At 39.4% G+C, this 23,565-nt stretch overlaps 1 protein-coding gene across 1 annotated transcript in view; it reads left to right on the top strand.

The window, feature by feature from the left end:
• The window catches only part of TMC2 (transmembrane channel like 2), a 499,206-nt gene that overhangs the window by 87,754 nt on the left and 387,887 nt on the right, over positions 1-23,565 (top strand). The window contains exons 5-6 of the mRNA XM_044058938.1: positions 1,747-1,845; positions 17,333-17,475. Coding sequence (XP_043914873.1) covers positions 1,747-1,845; positions 17,333-17,475 — 242 coding nt within the window. The remainder of the gene's footprint in view (positions 1-1,746; positions 1,846-17,332; positions 17,476-23,565) is intronic.

Genomic DNA, 23,565 nt, shown 5'->3' with positions numbered 1-23,565 from the left:
TATTAAGGTGACCTAATATAAGACTGAGTTGTCTAATAGTAAGTGATTGATTAAGGTACCATAGCTGGTGTTTAAAATATCCTTAAAGACAGTATTATTTTATTATTATGCACACACACACACACACACACACACACACACACACACACACACACACACACACACACGCACACACACACACACACACACACACACACACACACACACACACACACACACACACACACACACACAGACACACACACACACACACACATCTATCTATATAGAGAGATTTTGTGTGTGTGTGTGTGTGTGTGTGTGTGTGTGTGTGTGTGTGTGTGTGTGTGTGTGTGTGCGTGCATGCATGTGTGGTTGACAGCTGTTTAGTTGACTGCATTTGGTCAACAAAGCAGATAGTTGACGGTTGTGCAGGATTGTACAATTCCCAGGGTTGGGGAATATGCTTTTACCCCAATTTTGTGCATTCTTGGAGTTAGTATATATATAATTGGCAGGGGGTGTTTGGGGCACAGTCCCCCATATGGGGGATACAGTGGGGTGGGGTTTGCCCCTTTGCAGAAAAGAATGTTTTGTGATTTTTTTTTTTTTAGTTTTTAGATTTTGCATGAACCGAGGTTGTTTCTCAGCACATGCGTGGTAGCATATCGAAGTTGGTGTGTTTAGCCTTATGATTATATCTGGTTTTACTTGAATATAGTGAAGCTATATTCATTACACTTCAGTTCACTAATCCATCTCAATTGAACAATGCAGTTTAAGAAAAAAAAAAACAGTCAGAAACTAAAATATTAACAAAGCAAAACCTAGAATAAGAAAAAAGATAATGAAATGTAGCACTGCATGGTATTAAGACTAATGAAACAGAAAACAAAAACCTTAAATAAAGTTGAATAAAGTTGAATGTCTGTTAATAGTTATGACCTCATCTCTGCTGTTAAAGTATGGAAGTACTTAACCTTTATTCAAGGCCTGTAGTTTTTCCATTCTGAGTGTTTTGGTTTTGTTCTAAAACTTGAAAAGAATAACCCTACTTACTCTGAATAATTTTTTAAGGGGAAAAGCCCCTCCAATCTTCTCACATTGAGGGCTTCACTCCGCTTTCTTGATCTTAAATGTCATAACCCTGAGATTATACAGTGCTGGGGGAGAACGAATACAGGTGTTCCCTGTTCACTATGTAAGTATGATCTTGCAGTTGTTATATTGAATTTTAGAGCATGTGGAATGCCAAGGGACATTATCCAATTGCAAAACCCCATTATTCACTTTATCTTTCCTTTTAGAAATTCACTGTAAGTACCGTTATATGTAGTTCAAGTTCCACAGTCATTCATACTGTATGGCAAGTATAGTTGTGACAGCACAAGAGAGGCAGACTGGCATTCAGTGAACATGGATTTGTTATATTCAAGTAGATCCATCCACAGAGGTAGAAGTTCATATGCTTGTTTTTTTTTTTTTTTATGGTTTTAAGGATGGTTTTGATTTGTAGTTCAGCTAAGGAGTCAAGAAGATGTCACAAAGCCATTTTGTTACCAATGTGAAATGTCTCATATTCTCAAATTTATAATATTCATAGTTTTGAATGTACAAAATGAACCCTAAATGAAGCAATATCATTTTTGATGATTGATCTATAGTAATTAACGTATGTTGCAGTTATAGCTTTGCTTAGGAGCTTCATTTTATTTCTTGTGTTGTCAGACTGCACTAAAGATCTCTGTTTCCATATTTTCTGAACAGTTGTTAATGGGAGTACCTTTTGGGAGCATTCCCAGAAAGACAGTACCAAGAAATGAGCAACCAACAGCTATGGACTTTTCTATACTTTGGGATTTTCAGGTAAATTTTTGTTCTTTTATTGAAATGTCAGGACTTTTAATGCCATGTCCCCATCAACTTGTCCACTCTCAGATGGTTCTGTGTCATGATTATGTGTAGGAATAATGAGTGAGATGAGACTGTGGGGAGGGTATGTGGGAGTCACACTCTCCATGTCAGACATACCATCTGCAATCCCAGACTGTGTCTGTTCATCACCACCATCCTTGTCAGAGGCTACCAATCCTGCAATATCAGGAAGGGGAAGCTCCATAGTGCTGGTGCCAGCCTCACCTGTGATTATAAAAAAAAAAAAAAAAGAAAAATAGAAGAAATACAAAAAGATGATTACAATATACTACCTACAACTACAGAAAGCAGCAAAACATGCAAATGCAAATAACCTTTACTGTAATGTATATATAACTAGAGAAAAAAGTATGCCAGTACCATGCACACGTGGTAGTTGTACCTCAATACCATATGTCCCCAGATACACAAATTGAAGTTGACAGAGGTAATATGTTTTGTTTTTTTTTTACTTTCTAGACACCTGATCTGGCTGATAAATTGCTGTTTAGCTCTCTCTAAACTACAGTACAAATGTGATGTTACTTTGATTATGATCTTCAGGCAATGTGATGGTGATGCATTACTTTAGATTTCCTTTAAGATTACTGCATTGCATTTTGCATTTTTCCAGTTATGTTATTTGTTATAATTGTTATTTATATATATATATATATATATATATATATATATATATATATATATATATATATATATATATATATATAAAAACTCAAGAGTCTAAATGAAGTATTTTCTGTCAAGTTGCCTTTTTTAATTTGTGATTGTGGAGCTTTTCTCCCCAGGCCTCCACTGAAAATGAGCACAATAGGTCCAGTTAGACTTTCTCAGTAAACAAATGTTAATAAATAAAATAAACAAATTATGATCATAACATTTAAGACAACTTAAGAGAAGCCTTAAACTTTAAATAGTTGGTATATATTTGAATGGCATACCTGGAGCATCATTAGTTAAAATCCTTTGGTTGTCCCCCACCTCCGCCCCAACATCCATAACAGCACTGTGGAACTCTTCTGGGCTGCCTGGATCCCTTACAGCCAACTGGAACTCCTCCATCTCAATGAGTGGCAGTTCAGTAGAAGACTCACCCCCAGTAGTTCTTTGCTCTTGTGTGACTACCTTGGCTCTAATAGCCATCTTTCTCATATCACTGGCCCGATGTCTGATGCTCTTGTAATCATGACTGTGGTCAGCCACAGCATTCACATCATCTTCAACTTGCTGCCAGACATGATCATGGAAGGGCTTGTCAGTAAAATGAGGATCTCTGAGCCATGTCCCACGGAGATGGAGGGCCTGGACTATGACCTCATCTACAGCTTCAGAGAATTGATGTTTCTGTGAGACTGGCCCCCTTGTTTTTGATTTTGGTGACATATCTCTGGTATAATGGAGAAAGGAAAGCAGTATATCAGGCTTAGTCAACATAACAGAGGGTGGGGGCTTACAGACTAATCTAATACTGGGGAGAAAGTATTCATTATATAGGCATCAGCATTTAAAACATAAAAAAACAGTTCTGAAGTATATCATTGGAAGACCTGTAAAATCCCCATATGACCCCCACTCAAAAATGGATAAAGCATATGATTACAGAACTGAGCAAACACTGTGATGTCATGGACATAGAAGAATAGCCAAACAAACAACTATTATGCAGATAGAACAGCATAAGCTGAGAACAGTTTTTAATGTATCACTAACTCACATAAGCTGCTATAAGCCAGACATGTCTAAACATACTCAGACTGTTACCAGAACCACATGAAATAGAAATAAAGGATAACGGAAATAAACAACTGTAAACTTGTAAGCAGTAATTGTAAAGAACATTACATACTGTGAAAATGTCAGACATTTCTTCAAAAAGTATCACATATCCAAAAGTTGTGTGGTCTGCAACGGTTTTGTTTGGTAACACTTCAAAAACTAAGCAGCCCGATATAAGTTCCTTAGCCCCAGGTTCTTGTTATATAGTATAGAATAACCCCTCTGGATATGTTGGATATGTTAATTAGGTCTCAGCTGATTATCATTCCTGAATCATTCTAGCTGCCTTGACATGCTGGGCAGGTAAACATACATACATACAAATATTTCAAGCACATGCATTAATGCCCTTCTAGCCTGCCAATATACCAGAACACTTGTTCTCATAATGTCCAGACTGTTCTTAAAAATATCTAAACTAGTGTTTGCTTTAATGTTCCATGCATCAGCTATTCTGTCAGAGACCCAATTAGTAAACTTCTCATTCCTATAGAATCTTCAACATAGATTGTTTAATGATTTTCTACTACTTTTTGATAACCCAAACTTTCCCAGAGCTAGTTGTCTCTAAATGCCCTATATACCTGATCTCCTCTTAGATGTCTATATGAGACATTGTACAAGTTTGGATATTTTATTCTTTTATAATAACTTAAATTTTTGCATCCACGGATGCTGATGCCCTTTGTATATTTCTGCTGTACTCTATCCAGTTTACTAATGCTTGTTTTCTTATAAGCTTTCTGTATTGTTATTCCATACTCAAGTTTGGGTCTCGTGTAACTAATAAACAATGACTTCGTCATTTCTGATTTCCTAGACTTTATAAATATATTTATTCAACCTACTGTTCTATAACTATCATTAACCAATTGGTTGATATGATTAGAAAAACTCATAGATGGATCTACCCATATACCCAGATCCATAAATGAGTCTACAGTTTCAATCATTGTGTGATGTATTAAACATTCACCTATCAATATATGTCTCCCAAATCTCATATGCTTGGGTTTTGATGTATTTATCAGCATATTATTCTCCTGTGCCCAAATGGTCAATTTAGTCAAGTTCTTTTGCAAACATGCCTTATCTGTAACACATGTGATCAGTTTGCCCAATTTCAGGTCATCTGTATATAGATTGTAGAACACCTCAGATGAAGAAGTTAGGTTTGAAAGATACAATCTAAATAAGTAAGGGCCTGGAACAGAGCCCTGTGGAACACCCTGACTGTAACCAAGAATGTCACCTGTCCAATTGTTGTATGATACTTGCCATGTCCTATTTGTAAGCCATGCAGCTATCCATCTTATCAAGAGTACATCAACACCTAGTTGTACTAATTTATTGATCAATGTTTTGTGTATGACCCTGTCAAATGCTGAAGTTAAATCTATGTGAATTAAATCACAGCACAATTTTTCATTCATAGCTGTTATTATATTGTTATAGAACATCATGTTACATGTGGTAATAGATCAATTTTCAACATATGCATACTGATATATGGTTTCAAGTCCCAACCTATCCAGTTCTGACAGTAACTTATCCAATATTACCTTCTCCATTATTTTTCCATAACATGAAAGTAGACTTAAGGGTCTATATGACTCTGGATTTGTCCTACTCCCCTTACTCTTAAAGACAGGTTTAATAAATGCATGCTTCCAATCTTGAGGAATCTCCCCATATTTATTTGACCTAGTAAATAATAAATATAATGGTACTGTAAGTTCTTGCTGAAGAGCTATCAGGTCATTATTACTAATTTCACCTCCTCCATGTGCTTTGTTTGGACCAGATTGCACAGTTCTTTTTCAATGTAATCTAAATTGATTCTAGTACCTGAGGTTACCTGGATGTCACTAGGATGACTTATTACCCCATTTGTGGAGCCAAACTGTTTTCCATCAGATTTTGTAAATATCTCTATAATCTGCTGTGTCTGAGAATAAATTTTATAATCTACACACAGTTTATCAAGTTGTATATCTTTACTCCTTCCACATCTTATGTATCTACAAAAAGGTTTCCTATTATGGTCAATATCTTTATATAAATTTTCTTCCAATTTTTCTCGATCTAGTCTCATGCAATGCTTAATTTGTTTGTCCAGGTTGTTTGTTTTAGTTTTCAAATTTGTAGTTTGACCTCCCTTCCATTTTTTTATATTTTTTTGTCTCTCACCTTATTCAAGTAACTTGTTTTTAAGGACATATATCCTCCTGATGTTGTAGGGCTAGATCTTGATGTTAAACATTTTTTTTGTACTCAAACAATTTTACTTTCAAAGCTTTCCACATTCCATCTGCAGTTTTCCACTGAACACATCACTCTAGTTAGTTTTACATAGTGACTGTTTTGCTTATATATAATCTGTAATTAATTTTCTATGCATTGGTTTAGATTTCAGTTTGGCAGACTTATCTAACAACAAATTAACCTTTATAACCCCATGATCACTGCACATCAACGGTGGTAAAACTTGACTTGAAGTAACAGTAATTTCTTTAGGAACACAATCAATGTCTAGTATAATCCGTTCCCTGGTAGGTTTTTTAACAATCTGAAGCAGTTGTTGTTCCTGAACATATGTTTTGAATAATTTCCTTAATAATGTTGTTGAATCAATATTATTCCAGTCTGTTTCTGGTAAATTTAAGTTCCCAGATAATATTATTCTTCCCTCCTGTGTTTCATACAAGAAATGCATGAATTCCTGTAGGTCATCAGCATTTGATTTTGGTGGTCTATGCACTCCGACAATTGTTATATATTCCAGGGTTGTTTTTATTGTCACAGTTACACAGTCTATAGTGTTAGTGTTGTCATTGAACATGTAATAATCACAGGTCTCATAACTATCTTTAATCCCTATTGCGATGCCCGTGTACTGGCCCAGCAATCAAACAGCATTGATCCTCACCACTAACGGGTGTCCACATAGGGAAGGATAACAAATACACACACAGTAAAGTGCAATTTCCCTTAAAAGCACACATAAATCACAGTCAGTCTGGGGCTGGTTTCTCCCTTTCTCTCCAGATCCCCAATAAAACTCCCCATTGGCACAGCTATAGGGTCCAGATCTCAGCCTAGTGGGCAAGCTAAAACCTCCAGCACCCTCACTGTCCAACCAGTGCTTCATGTCCCTGCCCAAGTAGCTGAGACACACACACACACACTTTGAGATACGAGTTATATACAAACACACAGACACTCTTGGGGAAGGCTGGCACAGATTATCCAGCTGTACCCCCTTTCTGCCCAGTCTAAAAGGTAGTACCAGCTGCCATCACCCACTAATATCAGCTACTAATAAGGCCCTTATCAAAGGGTGTTCAATTATTATGGTGCAATATTATTATCCAACTGGTAAGTGTGACTGAACAGCAAGGCATATTTGGGGTGGCTTGGACAGAATCACTATATACATACAATGTACTGTAGAGCTTAACTTCTCTCTACATGAAACAGCCACAGTTGAAAGGTTTAAAAATATTTAATAATAAATAATAAGAACACAATACAATACGTCTTACTACACAGTGCTAGTCAAGAGTTCAATACTGTAGAAAAATTCTGACAACGATACAGAAAAAAAACTAATCTAATCTTCCTATTTCCTAGCTATATCTAAGAGAAAACACAGTTCTAAAATAAATTTACTTATAGAGCATTGCAGTGCTGGTGATGTTGGATGTTCTGAAGATAAATGCCAAATGCTGTGAGTCTCTCTGTCCTTAAATTGATAACACAGTACTACTGACTCATTTCAGATTACATAATTTCTTTCTCTGGTTCCCAGGCTAACAAAAACCCAGAGTGTAACAGCCCTTTTGATCTTGCACCTGGTCAGGAAGCTTCAACAATAAAAGACATTATACATGCAAATTCTAGCAATTAACTCTGGTCTCAAAAATATAGCAAGAATTCCTTCATCCAGACATCTCAGATCCGAGTTTGAGATCAAAGAATTATACAATGCTTGACTTATCAGCTTTCCTCCAGCACAGTGCAGTGTAGTTACATTTTTGAAGTTCAACATTTAGCAAAGTGAACAAGTATGTGGCTTGCATTAATATTTACAAATGACAGAATTATCTACAAAATCCTATCTAGCTAGGCTGGCAGCCTTCACATATCTTCACATATCTCCCCCTGGAGAACTCAAGCTAGTTTTTCAGGTGACCCTTGAGAAACGTTGCTTGAGAGGGTTGGGACTATCTGAGTATACCTTACCCCATTCCCTGTCTTGAGATCTCATCTGCGTTGGCATTGCTAATCCCACTGTGGTGCTGCACTGAAATATCATATGCTTGCAAACCAAGGCTCCATCTTAGCAACTTGACATTTTGCTGGTTGGCTCTGTTTAACCATGTTAGGGGATTGTGAACTGTAACAACAGTGAATTTTCTTACATACAGATAAGGCTGAAGTTTCTGCAGTGCCCACACTATGGCTAGATATTCCTTTTCTACAGCTGCATAGCATTCCTCCCTGGGTTGGAGCCTGCGAAGGAGATATACCACTGGGTGCTCTTCTCCCACTCAGTAAACCTGGCTAAGCACAGCCCCACCCCATGGTTTGAAGCAACCACCTGCCTAACAAATTCTTAGCTGTAATCTTGACTGGCTAACACAGGGGGTACTCCCAAAGCTTCTTTAAGCTTCTGGAATGCCTGCTCACATGCTGAGGTCCACACTACCTTATCTGGCATGTTTTTCCTTGTCAGATCTCTGAGGAGAGCAGCTATGTTACTATAACTGCAGACCCTAAGAATGCCCTCACCTGCTTTCTGGTAACAGGTGCAGGACATGCCTGAATGGCTTCTACTTTGGCAGGTTCTGGCCTGATCTTACCACTCCCCACTCTATGTCCCAGGTAGATACCCACCTGATATTTACTTGGCTTAATGGTCAACCCTGCCCTCTGTAGTATGCCCAGCACCTCCCTGACATGTTGAAGGTGCTCTTGCCAGGAATGGCTGTAGATGACAATATCATCTAGGTAAGCAAGGACAGACTCTCCTGCTCCTGCTAGGATATGATCTACCAGCCTCTAGAAAGCTGCTGGGGCATTTTTCATCCCAAATTGCATCTTTGTGAACTCATACAAGCCAAACGGAGTCACAAAGTCTGACCTCTCTCTCTAGCATTGGGAACCAAGGGCACCTGCCAGTAACCCTTGGTAAGATCAATGGTGGTAAGGTACTTAGCCCCACCCAGCTGCTCTAGGGCCTCATCTGTTCTAGGCATGGGGTAAGCATCTGACTTTGTGTGACTATTTAATTTCCTGTAGTCCACACAGAACCTGGTGCTGCCATCCTTCTTTTGCACCAGCACCACTGGGGAGGCCCAGGGACTGTTGGACTCTTGAATTACCACTAGTTCCAACATCTCCTGTATCTCCTCCCTCAGAGTCTGTTTGACTCTCTCAGGCACTCTGTAAGGGACCTGTCTAATAGGCCTTTGTGGTCCTGTATCCAGCTGGTGCTGCACCAGGTGGGTGCACCCTGTTTTCCCAGTGAACATGTCCCCAAACTCCTGTAACACTGCTCAGATTTCTTGAACCTGGGTAGGAGACAGCTGCTGGGACATTGCTACTCCTTCCACTGAGGTGTCAGTCCAAGCCTCACTGAGGAGATCAGTCACCAGATCTTCCTCAGACTCCTCCTGCAACCCACTGCAATTACTCAGCACAAGGGCCTCCTTGTCATGGTAAGGCTTCATCATGTTAACATGGTACAATTTGTGCTCCTGCCTCACTGTTCTACCATGTAGTTAACATCAGTTACTTCCCTTACCACCTTGTAGGGTCCATCCCAAGCTGCTTGCATCTTGTTGTGTCTGACAGGAATGAAAACCATTATCTGCTGCCCTACAGCATGCTCTCTAGCTCAGCATTCCTGTCATACCATCAATTTTTCTGTTGTTGGGCTTCTGCCAGGTTCTCCTGGGCCAAGCCCATGAGTTCCCTGAGCCTTGTCCTGAAGTTTAGGACATATTCTACAACAGACTCCTTGTGAGATTCACACTCACCTTCCCACTCATCTCAAATTAAATCTTGAGGTCCCCTCAGCCTATGCCCATACAACAACTCAAAGGGTGAAAAATCTGTGGATTCCTGGGGAACTTCTCTGTAAGCAAACAACAGTTGGGGCAAATATTTGTCCCACTCCCTCTTAAACTGGTCTGCAAATGCCCGTAGCATGGACTTGATTGTAGAGTTTAACCTCTCAACAAGACCAATTAGTCTGGGGATGGTAGGGGGTGGTCTTTACGTACTTCACCCCACAGTGCTTCCACAGACAACCAAGCAGGTCTGACATGAAATTGGTACCTCTGTCAGTCAGTATTTCTTTTGGGAAATGTACCCTGCTGAAAATCTCTAACAAAGCATTTGCCACCTTTTCTGCCTCAATGGAGGACATTGACACCGCCTCAGTGTATCTTGTGGCATAATCTACTATAAATAGGATATACTTTTTCCCTGTGGAACTTGGGGTACTCAGAGGCCCCACAATATCCATAGCTACCCTCTGAAATGGCCCCTCAATCACAGGCAAAGGCATCGAAGGTGCTCTCACCTTGTCTCCTACCTTGCTTACCTTTTGGCACTGCTCACAGGTCCTGCATTACCCTGTTACATCTCTGGAAATTCTAGGCCAATAGAAGTTCTGCATAATACATCTCTTTGTATGTTTTATGCCCATATGACCTGCAAAGGGAATATCATGGGCTATGGCTAGAAGTGCCATATGGTAGGCTCTAGGCACTACCAACTGCTGTACCCTTTCACCTTCTAGCCCTCCCTCAGGGTTCCACTCTCTATACAGTAACCCTTGTCCCAGTATACAGATTCCTCCTTCACTTGAGAATCAGGTGCCTCCCTAGCTACCTGCCGCAGGCCTTGCAATGTATGATCTGAGAGCTGAGCCTGTCTCAATTCTCTCTTTGTAACCCTTCCCAGCTCCCCTTCCTCAGGAAGTATGGCATCCTCTGACAATAGTGCCTCACTGTCAGCCTGGGTACTACTACTCACCTCTACTTTTGCAGTCACTCTGTCCAAGGGAACATCAGTACCCACAAGCAGCTGTGGCTCACCATCAGTCTCACTGCTACAGAGTAGCTCCCTCCCTGAAGTAACCACCTCACCAGTCCTGGCTGCAAGCATGTGGTCTGTCTAGGTCTCCCCCAGGCTACTAGACCCACATGCTTGTCTCAAAGCCTGACTGCGTGTAACTACATTAGCACATGGTACTGCCTCATCCAATTCCTTCCCTATCAGGACATCTGCAGGATGGTAGTTCAGTATTCTTGTTCTCCCGGGATAACCTACTATTGGCATTTTGTCTTTCCCACTTACTGGCACCCTCATCTTTTGTTCCCCACCTTGCCTCCGTGGACGTCTGTATGCCACATGGCCCCACTGGTTGCATTCATAACATTCAACCCTAGGTCCTGGACTTGTACTTGGACTAGTGGCTTCCCCTGCTACTAGCAGATTCTGTTGGGGCAGTCTGGGCTGCCCACCATGGGTTCCTTTAGACCCATGAGCAGTACTGGGGGTCCCTTTCCTGTGCAGAGATGCCCTGCTTGCTAGGTATAGGTCTCCCTTCTTCCCCAACTCATCTGAAGTAGCACATTGTCTATCAGCTAACTACATCCTCATGTCCTCAGTCAACATGCTAAGGGCTTGTTCCCTCACCAAAAGGTCTGCCAGCCCTTCAAAAGTGGTGACCTGACATCCACTCACCCACCTATAAAAATAAGTGCTCAGTTCATCAACATGTTCACACACACTTTCATCTGCCTTGCATCTATGCTCATGAAACTTTTTCCTGTAAGTTTCAGGTGTTAGCTTAAAGAATTCTAACAAGTAATTCTTAACAGCAGTATAATCAAAACATTTATGATCAGAAATTTTAGACAACACAGTTACAGGTTTACCATGAAATAAGGGGGTCAGGAACCATTCTCAGAGCCTTTGGTCAACATCATACTGTTTTCATACCCTCTCAAACATATGAATGAAACTATCAAAATTATCCCCCTCTGTAAACTGCGGAAGAAATTTGCTGACCTTTTGTGCTTCTGGGGTCTGGTTACTCCCTTCCCCATTACCTCCATGACTCTGGCGAAGAGTCAGCATCTCCTTTTCATGCTGCCTCTGCCTTTCCTTCTCCTCATCTTCCAGGCATAGCAGTTTCTCATTCTCCTCAGCCTGTAGACGTCTCAGTCTCTCTGCTTCTTTTGTTTCCAAACGCTTGGCTTCCAACTCAAGTCTCTTTAGCTCCAGATGGATTTTTAAGTCCTCTGCAGAAAGGTTGAGCTGTCCATTCTCTGAGTGTTATACACCTCCACTGCCAGTCTGATCATCCTCCTGATTGCTGTTTTCTGATGCAGCTGTGACCAAAGCTGCAGTTATGTCTGCCTTGGTCAGTTTTCCATGCACCAGTCCCCTAGCCTGGCACATTTCACCCAACTGGCTCCTTGTCAACTTTCCATACTTCCCTGCTAACATGCTTGCCTGCTCTCCCTGACTAATTAAGCTAACAAAAGAAATAAAACAATTGTGATCTGAACTCTGAGTATTCACTGCATGGCTGATTTAGAGTACAAAAACACCTTCAGTGATCACTGCACACAAGCTACAGGAATTCACACTACCCACATCACAACAAGCCAATTAGTATTTGCCAACCAATTAATATGTGGTGTGGATATCCCACCACTGCCAAACAATTAATATGTTACACCCGTGCACTGGCCCAGCAATCAAGGAGCCTTAGTCCTCACCACTAACACCAGTGAGGGGTGTCCACATAAGGAAGGATAACAAATGCACACACAGTAAAGTACAATTTCCCATAAGAGCACACATAGATCACAGTCAGTCTGGGGCTGGTTTCTCCCTTTCTCTCCAGATCCCCAATAAGACTCCCCACTGGCACAGCTATAGGGTCCAGACCTCAGCCTAGTGGGCAAGCTAAAACCTCCAGCACCCTCTCTGTCCAACTCCATGCTCCATGTCCCTGCCCAAGTAGCTGACACACATACACACTTTGAGGTATGAGTTATATACAAACACACAGACACTCCTGGGTAAGCCTGGCAGAGATTCTCCAGCTGTGCCCCCTTTCTGCCCAGTCTAAAAGGTAGTATTAGCTGCCACCACCCACTAATATCCGTTACTAATAAGGCCCTTATCAAAGGGTGTCCAATTGTTATGGTACAATATCATCCAACTGGTAAGTGTGACTGAACAGCAAGGCTTATTTGGGGTGGCTTGAACAGTATCACTATATACTTGCAATGTACTGTAGAGTGTAACTTATCTCTACATGAAACAGCCACAGTTGAAAGGTTTAAAAATATTTAATAATAAATAATAAGAACACAATACAATATCAAGAGTTCAGAGATCACAGAGAAATACTTAAAATAATACAGTAGAAAATTTCTGACATCAATACGGAAAAAAATAATCTAATCTTCCTATTTTCTAGCTATATCTAAGAGAAAACACAGTTCTAAAGTAAACTTACATATAGAGCATAGCAGTGCTGGTGATGTTGGATGTTCTTAAGACAAATGCCAAATGCTCTGAGTTTCTCTGTCCTTAAGTTGATAACACAGTACTACTGACTCATTTCAGATTACATAATTTCTCTCTCTGGTTCCCAGGCAAACAGAAACCCAGAGTGTAACAGCCCTTTTGATCTTGCAACTGGTCAGGAAGCTACAGCAATAAAATACATTATACATGCAAATTCTAGCAATTAACTCTGGTGTCAAAACAATAGCAAGAATTCCTTCATCCAGACATCTCCGCTCCGAGTTTGAGATCGAAGAATTATGCAATGCTTGACTTATCAGCTTTCCTCCAGCAGAGTGCAATGTGGCTACATTTTTGAAGTTCAACATTTAACAAAGAGAACAAGCATGTGGCTTACATTAATATTTACAAATGCCAGAATTATCTACAAAATCCTATCTAGCTAGGCTGGCAGCCTTCACATATCTTCACACCTATCATAATATCTCTACCTGATTTTTTGTTAGAATGTCTGTTACAGTAAATACATTTATATCCTGACAGAACTGGTTTTCAGTTATTGTTCTTTGACTATGTTAAACAAATAACAGCATGAATCTTGTGGAAACATAGCAAATTTTGCAAAAAAAAAAGACTTTATTATTAATACTCCTAGCATTAACAACCATTACAGACGCATTAAATGTTGTATGTGAAGTGTTACATTTTCGACCTTGCAAAAATCCTGCCTAGCGTTTGACAAATATTGCAAAATATCTGCTGCAACAAATCTCTTCCCTGATCTTGACAAATGCACACCATCCTGTCTGAACACGTGTGCCCAAAACTAGGCTTGGATGCTCTACATATTTCCATTTTTTAAAATGGCACATTTTTTCCATGTAGGTATTTACCCCAAAAATATTTTCATTCACAGTAACCTGACTGTCCTTTCTATATGTGATTTGTGAAAAATATCTCCTAACACCAGTACAAGCTATACTATCTAAGATGACTGTAAGTTCCCTACTAATAGTCAGAGATTTTCTTACATTAAGGCATTCCAGGGCTGGTCTCACATCTTCTATTTTTGCTCCTGGCAAGCATAATACACTTTGCTATTTATTATCTTCACTGCAAATATAAATATCATTTCCTCTAATAATTACATCTTCAATTACAAGAATGACCAGATATGAAGAATCTTCAACTTCTAATACAGTAATATTTGCTCTATCCATTGTTACAAAGGAATGATCTTTATCACCATTAGTCTTATTAATCCCACTGTTTTCATTGCACATTAAATTTGCAAGCATGCAGTTCTCATCCAGCTGGCTTTGTAAATCCACAGCTTGAGCCATGTAGTCAACATCTGTCTTTCTGTTATTTTTTCTTACAGTAATGTTCTTCAATCCTCCCACGTTCAGTTTTGATTTCTTCCTTTTCACCTGCCCCTTGCATCTTTTTTCTACCTTCTTTTTTGGAAAAATTATGCCTTTTTTTCCATAGAGTGAAGTTTTTCTGATAGAAAAAATGTTATCATTCCTGTAATCTGTGTGTTACATAACAAAGGAGTGTCCTTTTTAGTATGTATTCTCTTTACCTTACAGACATTTTTCAGTTTCTTTTTTTTTTCCTTGTTATTTGTTGTGAACTTCTCCCTTTTCTTCTTTTTTGTTTCCTTCTAACTACTCTGAATCCTCAGATTGCTGAATACTTGCATCCAGAATACTACAGTTGTCAGGGGCATCATCTTGTTTCATAGGGATTGAATGAGCTTTATAGACAATATAAACATCATTTCCTAAATGTGTTCTATTTACTGTTTGCCTAACATTATTAATCTCACCAGTCCAGTCATTAATATATGTAACAACAGTTCTCTAAGCTGTGCCGATTGCACAAGTGCAAGCATCATTTACTTCTAATAACGGTAAGAAAATCATCCAACTTTTGACACGAGGAACACAGATCCTCTTTCCAAATTTTTTGAACAAAGGAGAGTACTGCTTGCATTTGTTGGATGGGTCCACACACAATTACGCTTTTACTTTGACAGAGCAAAATCCTCTAGAAAATTAGATCAACTCTTTATATCCTTTTCAGGTACCAGGTTGGGCAACCAGTTTCAAAGTTCACCTTGTCAAAATGATTGAGAGGCTGCAGTACATTTATATAGTCAGAACTCGACATACCAACAAAAGTTAGAGCTCATTCGACAAAATCTGTTTCTACTTCAGCAGTCTTCCATTCCAGAGCTTCTATGGAAGACATATGCACAACTGCAACTTGGGCCACCCCACATACCTTTATCACTCATTAAAAATTAGACATGGTCTCCAGAGGAGGAGCATCCTTTGGCTCTGTAGTGCTCAGGAATATCCTTCCTTAGGGCCACCCGGGATCTAAAGTAGCTGGAGACTCTGTCCCAATAGTCAAGAATGAATGAAGATTGACAACATCAGATAAAGAAGTTATCTTCTTACCATAGCATTCCATTCGTGTTGTCGATCTTCATTCATTCTTGACATCCCACCCTCCTGCCCCCACCTAGAGACTCCTGGAGGTTCAGAACTAATCCTGGGGTTGTTATAGGGTTGTTGCTCAGACAAATCTTCCATATTTTTTTAATGATAGGCAAGCTCGAATTGAGTTAAAGGGAAAAGAGTTAGTATGGGTAGCCTTAGCTTGAGGGTTTTTGGCTGGAGCAAGCTTGATATAACGAGCTGAACCCAATAGTCAAGAATGAATGAAGATCGACAACACAGATGGAATGTTATGGTAAGAACTTGTTTTTATACAATGACTGCTCATTGCTATTCAAAAATGAGCATGCTGATTGGAGAGCCCAGCCAGCACGCTAGGTGTAAATTGATCATGTACCAATAGAAAAAAGTCTGGCCATGGAAGTACCATTGAGTGTCAAAACATTCTATTGACATATGCTGGGTAACAGCAAAATATGAGAAAAATTAGATATGTTCTGCAAAAATAAAGAAACAGAGCCAAACCTGATTTTCATTGTATTTCTCTGCTGTCCTTGTAAAACCTGACTTTTTAAACATTAAAAAACAGCAATTGATATTCTGTTTTCTCTGTAGTTTCCACTGCACTGCACCTATGTACTGTACTGCATATTTAGGAATGCAAGTCTCATACACATTCACAAAACATAAGTAAACAAGGAAGAACATGGTGGAAGAGTGAAGTGCCTTTATACAAAGACATTATTTAAGAAAGTAAGCAATTTAATTATTAAACAATGTCATTGTATAAAAGTAATAATCTACTCCTGTTTGTGGGTATATCAGGATTTATGCACGACTGGCTTTGTTTAATAACGGCATTGCCCTCATGATTAAACCATGCTAACAGTGGATGGTTGGTGTGGGCAAATCCTAATATACCTGTGCACAGTTGTGGATTATTGCTTAAAGATATTTGCCAGGTATGTTAGTAAAGTAGCTTTCTCTACTATTCTACTGCCACTTACTGCTTTTTTTACAAATGTCTTGGCTCAGACAAGTGCAGGGCACATATTTATACTTTAAATAATGTTGGACGTTTGTCCTACAAAGACCACATTTACAGTAGGGAAGAGCACCTATCAGAGCCTAATTTTGCCTCCTTTAATCTACATCATCCAGAAGAGTGCTAGCCATATACTGGAGTGTGTGAGTGTTTGTGTGTGTGTGTGTGTGTGTGTGTGTGTGTGTGTGTGTGTGTGTGTGTGTGTGTGTGTGTGTGTGTGTGTGTGTTTATACATACACATTTACATACATGCACACACATACATAAGTATGTGAGGAAGATGGGGAGTCCCACATATCCCATTGCTGAATTGCACAAAGTAGTCTTATCACCAGATACCCACTTACTGCTAGGAGTGCTGGGTATGAAATGCCATTGTACTTTAGGTACATGTGAGATAAACATTATGGAATGCTTGTGAAAGGGGTATTAGCAGAATTTACGTGCTCAGTGAAACATTAGGTGCACTTATCTTAGTGGATTACATGGGCAGACCAATTTTCTGCTCAAAGTTTCAGTTTTTAATTCATGATATCATGAATTTAATTCAGAATCTCCTTTTTTACAGGGTTATGCAAAATATTCTGCTCTATTTTATGGATATTACAATAATCAATGGTCGATTGGATGGTTGAAATTCAGGCTGCCTTTGTCGTATTTTTTGGTTGGGATTGGTTCATTTGGGTATAGTCTGATGGTTGTAATAAGAACGTAAGTACTACTTAACAATGTTATTTGATTTTCTTTTGTGTCAGAATTTAATAATATGAACTCTGAGTAAACAACTGAAACTGGCTGCTTAATTGCAGTATAAAATGTTGCTTAAAAATAGATAGTATTTACATGCTTACCCTCTTGTTGTTTGAGTACAAGAGAAGTTCAAGAAAGGAAACTGTGATTAACTAATTTATGTAAGATACACCTCTGGATTTAAAACTCACTTGCAAAGAAGAAGAAAGATGTGACAAGACTTTTGGGTTTGCTAAATGCACTTGTAGCATTTTCTCTAACAGCAAAGAAGTTACGTTGTGGTTTTTATATTGAAAATGGCTATAGCATGGCAGTGCTGCGGTTAGTATTGCTGTTTCTTAATACTTGGCTCCCAGTATTGTTTGTGGCCTAGTTTATTGTGTGTATTAGTAAAGTGAGAATGTTAGTAAAATATAAGCAGACCTTCACACGCAGGGGAAACATGGTGCATCAGCTGACTCCTTTGCAGCGAATGTTGGTCCAGAAGTAGAGAAGTTGATTGCAGAGGGCCTTCCAAAAAGTCTTGCAAGAAAATCTGCTATTGTGGTAGAAGGAGGGTATTCTGTAGGTTAAAAACAACAGGTTTATATTATGACATTGAAAGCACAGGTCAGTGAATGCCTGTTCACTGACCAATAAACATCAAAATGTCATTTCAGCGAATGGCCACTACAGTGAATTTTTTCCTAGGAGAAAATAATCACTTGGCCATTGTTGTGGATTTGCCCTTTTCCCCACTGAAGTGTGATCTCAGAGTTGGTATATTTAGTAAGGGTGTGTGTGGGGGCAAAGCCCATCAGGTAGATAGGTTTCTAATCATGTGTCGTTTATGCTTGGCCAAGCGATTTTTTTCCCTAAGAAAAAATTCACTGAAGTGGCCATTCGCAGAAATGACAGTTCGATGTTTATTGGTCGGCGAACAGGCATTCACTGACCTGTGCTTTTGATGTCATACAAGAAGAATAAAAGCTTGGGAGTAGAAAAATAGCATAACTGATAATTAATTTTCTGCCTTTATATAGGAGACCAAGTTTTTAATGAACTTCCAAAGTAACTTTCAAGGTAAATTGTTCTATATGTTGGCCAGACCTTATTTGATGGTTGAAAATTGTATTTATTTTATTTATTGGCATTTGTTTACTGGGAATGTCCACTGTGCCAAAAGGAGCCCATTTTCAGTGAAGGCCCGGGGAGAAAAGCTCCAGGAGGTAGTTAGTAAATATGTAGAGAGTATTATGTACAGAATCTAAGAACAGTTAGTAAAACAAAATTTGCAGTGTACAAAATACTGCAAAATTAATAGTAAAACACAAGTAGTTTAGGAAATACAATTCTAAGCAGAGATATTAGATTAAACCAGTCCAGTTATAATAATTCAAGGCACACTTAGAATATAAAATATAATAGCAGGCACAAATAAAATATTTAAGCAATCCTTTACAAAATAAATTACTACACACTTAAATATAAGCTTGTGCAAGCTATGATAAAGTAAGGGGAGATGCATGTGGCACAGATGTATTGAGAGACACTTGTAATGGGTATTAGTATAGATTAGTGGAAGAGATTGAGAACAGATAAAGTACAGGAGGGAAGAAGGCTGAAAGAGGTGAGGAAAGGAGAATGCTGCAGGTTGAGATAGCAGTATTGGTGTAGATTGGTAGGGTAATAGAAAATAAAGGGAAGTAATGAATGATAAATATGAGAATAAAGAGGTGGGGTGTAGCTAAGAATGAGAAGTTTGATAGGGGGAGTCTACAAGTTTGAATAGTGGGGTGAGTGAGAAATGATAGAAGGAAAGAGAGACACTAGTGTAGGCAAAACACAATTGAATGGAGGGGTGGGTGAAGGAGGAAAATGGGAGGAAATAGCCCCAAGAAGTTTAAAATGCAGACAAACCTATAAGAACTAGCAATAGCTTATATTATGAACATGGAACACATGACAGCCGTTTGAAGAAAGAAGAGCACTCCCTTTGCCTTGGTAAGTATCAGGTTAGAGTGATAGCTTTAATCCTGTGCGAAGTTGGCTTGTAAATTGGCATTGATGTTTATCTTGACATCTTAAGGGAAAATGAGTCATTAACATGTTGAATGAGTCTGCTTTGGAAAGTCTACAGTTCTGTGCCATATCTTTCACCAAAATGGTGAAAAAAGGAGACCATGCACTTAACCCTGTAGGATGTCAACAGAAACTGGAAGGAAAGATTAGACAACACTGGCCTATCAAACTACAGGATTTGGTCTTGTAAGTAGTTGGAAAAATACCAGATAGCAGATGAGTTCTGTCACAGTTGCTAAGACACTGAGGAAGGACTGTCTGCCTTGGATAAGTCAAGAAACTACAGATTGGTGAGAATTTAGTTTTCTCAGGTCGAACATCTAAGAGGTAAAAGAGAATTTTGTTGCTTTTTCTTCTGTATTTGGACAGACCTCCTGTGTTTAAAGGAACTTGTCTACTCAATGCATTTTTGTTTGTTTTTTCAAGTACCTGCATAGCCAGATACTGCACGCTGATCCATATAGTTGTTTTCAGCCTCTCCTGGGCTTGTTTTCTGCCTCATGTTGATATATATTTCGTACATCGGCTCAGCATTGTTCCTATTGCATGTTAACTTAATTACTCAAGCAGGCTCATCAGCGCTGACTAGCGACACTCTTCCTGCATCTGTTATGGTCCTTTTGTGCATCGTAAATTGCATTGTGAAATACTAGATGTTTAAGAAGCTGATCTGTATTATTTTTAATTTTTTACTTGGTTAAAGTGTTTAGTTTGTTATAATTAAGTCCTATTTAGTTACTTTTCCGTTTGCTTGAACTGTTAGGTGTTTTTTGAACCTGTTAGGCTCCTAAACTGCTAAGCACATCTGTAGTATTTGAATATGGTTAAACTGCATATTCTGTGGATAGTAGTGAGCTGTGGTTATATTGTTTCCTGTAACCATTGCACGTATCTGTTGTTGCTGTTTAAATGCCTCAGAAATTATTTGGTCTATCAGAAACTGCTTGGTTAGTCTTCTCTTCCCTGAGCCTCTCCCCTTATTGCCCCTACTGTCTATCCATACCCTCACTGCACTATTCCACCTAGAACTCCAACCTGCACTCTCTTCCTTACATCCTGCACACCCAGAGGCCTCCACATACTGTGGTTCTCCCGGTCTCCTACCTGACCCACTTGCAATTCTTACTTACAGCTACCCTCTCACCTTACACACTGTAGCATTAATTCTTAACCCCCCTATACATAACTTTACTGGAACCAGTTGTTTTTTTCAACATCCTGCTTACCTGGGTTTCCCTCTTCTCCCCTAATCTTTCTGTTTGTCTGATTTTTTTTCTTTTTTTTCTTTTTTATAGGTTACACTTAAAAGCAGCAGCTTCTACGCCAACTGACTCACCCTACCTGGAACCTCCTGCAGTCCTAACAAATTCAGCTGGAGTCTTCTTTATCTCAAGAGCATATCCAAGTATGTCCAGCCTAAAAAGTTAAATACTGTGTTTGCCACCTGTACTGGTTCTCCTGTGCTGGCTAGACTCTTGCACATCTCTGGACTGCTCCCTATTCCCTCCATTCTAACCTGGCCTCATATTCTTTGATAGTTCTCCTAACTGGCTTACTCTCTATCAGCGATCTGACTGCTGTACCCCCTTTGCGTATCCTCTCTAGTCTCTCCTACTGTGAAATACACTCCACTATCTCTTCTGTGCTGCCTCTGGCTTCTGTAGTCCAACTTTTCTACCCTCTCATCCTTTTAACCTACACTGGATATTTCTCCCAGACCTCTTCTTCCCCCCTCCTCTCTTTGATCTCATAGCTGCTAAACTTATCTGCCAGATCTGCCAATTTCTTTGATTATTTTTCTTGAGAGTTTTCCTCTGTGATGTGCAGACATGCTCTATTCACCCTTGCTACACTCGGGCTCACATCCCTCCCCTCCCCTACCCCCATTCCCACACACCCCCACATCAATTACCTTTATACTACCCCATTCCTCCCTTTCCTGTCTGTTCACACAGTCATACACAACTTCCTGCCAGCAACCTAAGCCCAGCGCCTCACCTTCCTACCTTGCTCTACCTCACATCCAACCCTACCCAGCTCAACACATTATACAGCTTTTAACACTATACAATCTTCTATACTCATATCCTAAAATGCAATTTCTTCTCTTCACTACTACACTTCTCTTCTTTCTCTGTACTCTAACATCTTATCATTCCAACCTCTCCCACCTACATATATGTTACCCCACTTCCTGCTCCTATGCCACCCCATATATAACTCACTCCTTCAGTATCTCCCCATCTCTCTTCAATGTCTCCATAACCTGCCATCACAAACTATTCATATTTCACAACCATAGTTATTCTTTAAAGTGTAAACCAAAACACTACCTTCACCTATTACTATATTCACCTTTTACTCTACTTGCAAAAAACCTGCTCTGCTCAGGTGACATCCACCCAAACCCTGGCCCCATCTCCTCTACTCACAATCACTCTCCACTCAATTTTTCCTCTATATCCTCTTCTACTCATACTGCTAACCATCCCCATCTTTATAGTCAAACTGCATCTGCACAGAAACATCTGTCTATTTACTCTTTAAATATTCAAAGCCTAACTAACAAAATCATTGAATTTCATACTTGGTTAGCTCACACCACCCCTAACATTCTTTCCCTATCTGAAGCTTGGTTAAAGCCACATATCTCTAACAAAGAAATACTCCCACCTGGTTACAACATTTACTGCTCAGACAGATTCCACCAAAAAAGGGGGAGGTGTAGCTATCCTTTACTCAGAGGGCCTGAACCTCACACCTATCTCCATTCATATTCCCAACTTTAACCCAGCTGAACTTATCATCCTAAACTGTCATCTAAACCCACACAATAAAATTGCTATTGCTTCCATCTATATCCCCCCTGGTAATAATATACCCACCCTAGAAAATATTCTGTATTGGTTCAGCCACAACATAGACTATGAAACCCTTATCCTAGGAGATGTTAACATAGATTAGTCAAAACTACAAACTGACGTCTCCTAACTCAGTATCAGCCTACATGGTTTCCATCAATTTATAACATCACCCACTTGCTTCCATACAAACTTATCATCCAGCTCCACCATCAACTGGATTCTTACTAACTCCCCCCAACTTTACCATAGTCCCACTACCCAGCCCAACAGCTTAAGTAATCATCTCCCCACCTCCATTCTGTGGCATTCAACCCACGCACACAAACCTCACATCTATAGAGACTGTCGCAAGCTCTCCAACTTTAACAACTCATTATTTAACTCCATACTGTCTAGTTTCAATCGGTCCATTCTTAGACACATCCCTCTCAATGAATTAGTCAAGAAGATCAACAGCATCTTTCTCAACACTCTGAACTCCCTTGCTCCTGCCAGAAAAATTAGAATCAAAACAAACTATCCCCTGGCTCTCTAAGGATACTCAATCACTTATGCATAAAAGAGACAACACCTGTAAAGCATGGCAAAAAACTTAAGAACTCCACCTACTTAATAAATATAGAGAACTATGTAACGTAGTAAAAAAACTAGTCAATAAAGACAACAAATCCTACTAGAACTCTGCTCAACTCCTTAACAAATCCAATCCCCATAAATTTTGGTCTAACTTTAACAAAATCCTATCTCCTGGCTGCCCTGCTAACCCCTCACCATACTCTTGACAGATATCCTCTGGAAACTGCTGCTCTCCACAATAAACTCTTTATTGACACAATCCAAAACCTCACCCCACCCAACTCCATCATAACTACTACACCTGCACCGCCTGACACTCATAAACTATACCTCTTCTATTTTCAACCAGTATCTACTTCATACATTAAATCACTTAGGTTCATAGATTCATAGTACTAATCTATGAAACTATGAACATTAAATAATTTCTACTGAAACTTAAACCATGCTCTCCCTCTGCTGACAACCTCCCTCCTACATTTCTCAGACTTGCTGCTGAATCCATAGCCTGTCCCATATATATTCTTATTAATAGATCTATCCAAGAAGC

The sequence above is a fragment of the Protopterus annectens genome, chromosome 17.part0, assembly GCF_019279795.1.
Source record: "Protopterus annectens isolate FY-2018-M chromosome 17.part0, PAN1.0, whole genome shotgun sequence".
NCBI lineage: Eukaryota > Metazoa > Chordata > Ceratodontiformes > Protopteridae > Protopterus > Protopterus annectens.
This window is presented reverse-complemented; position numbering and strand designations above follow the sequence as displayed.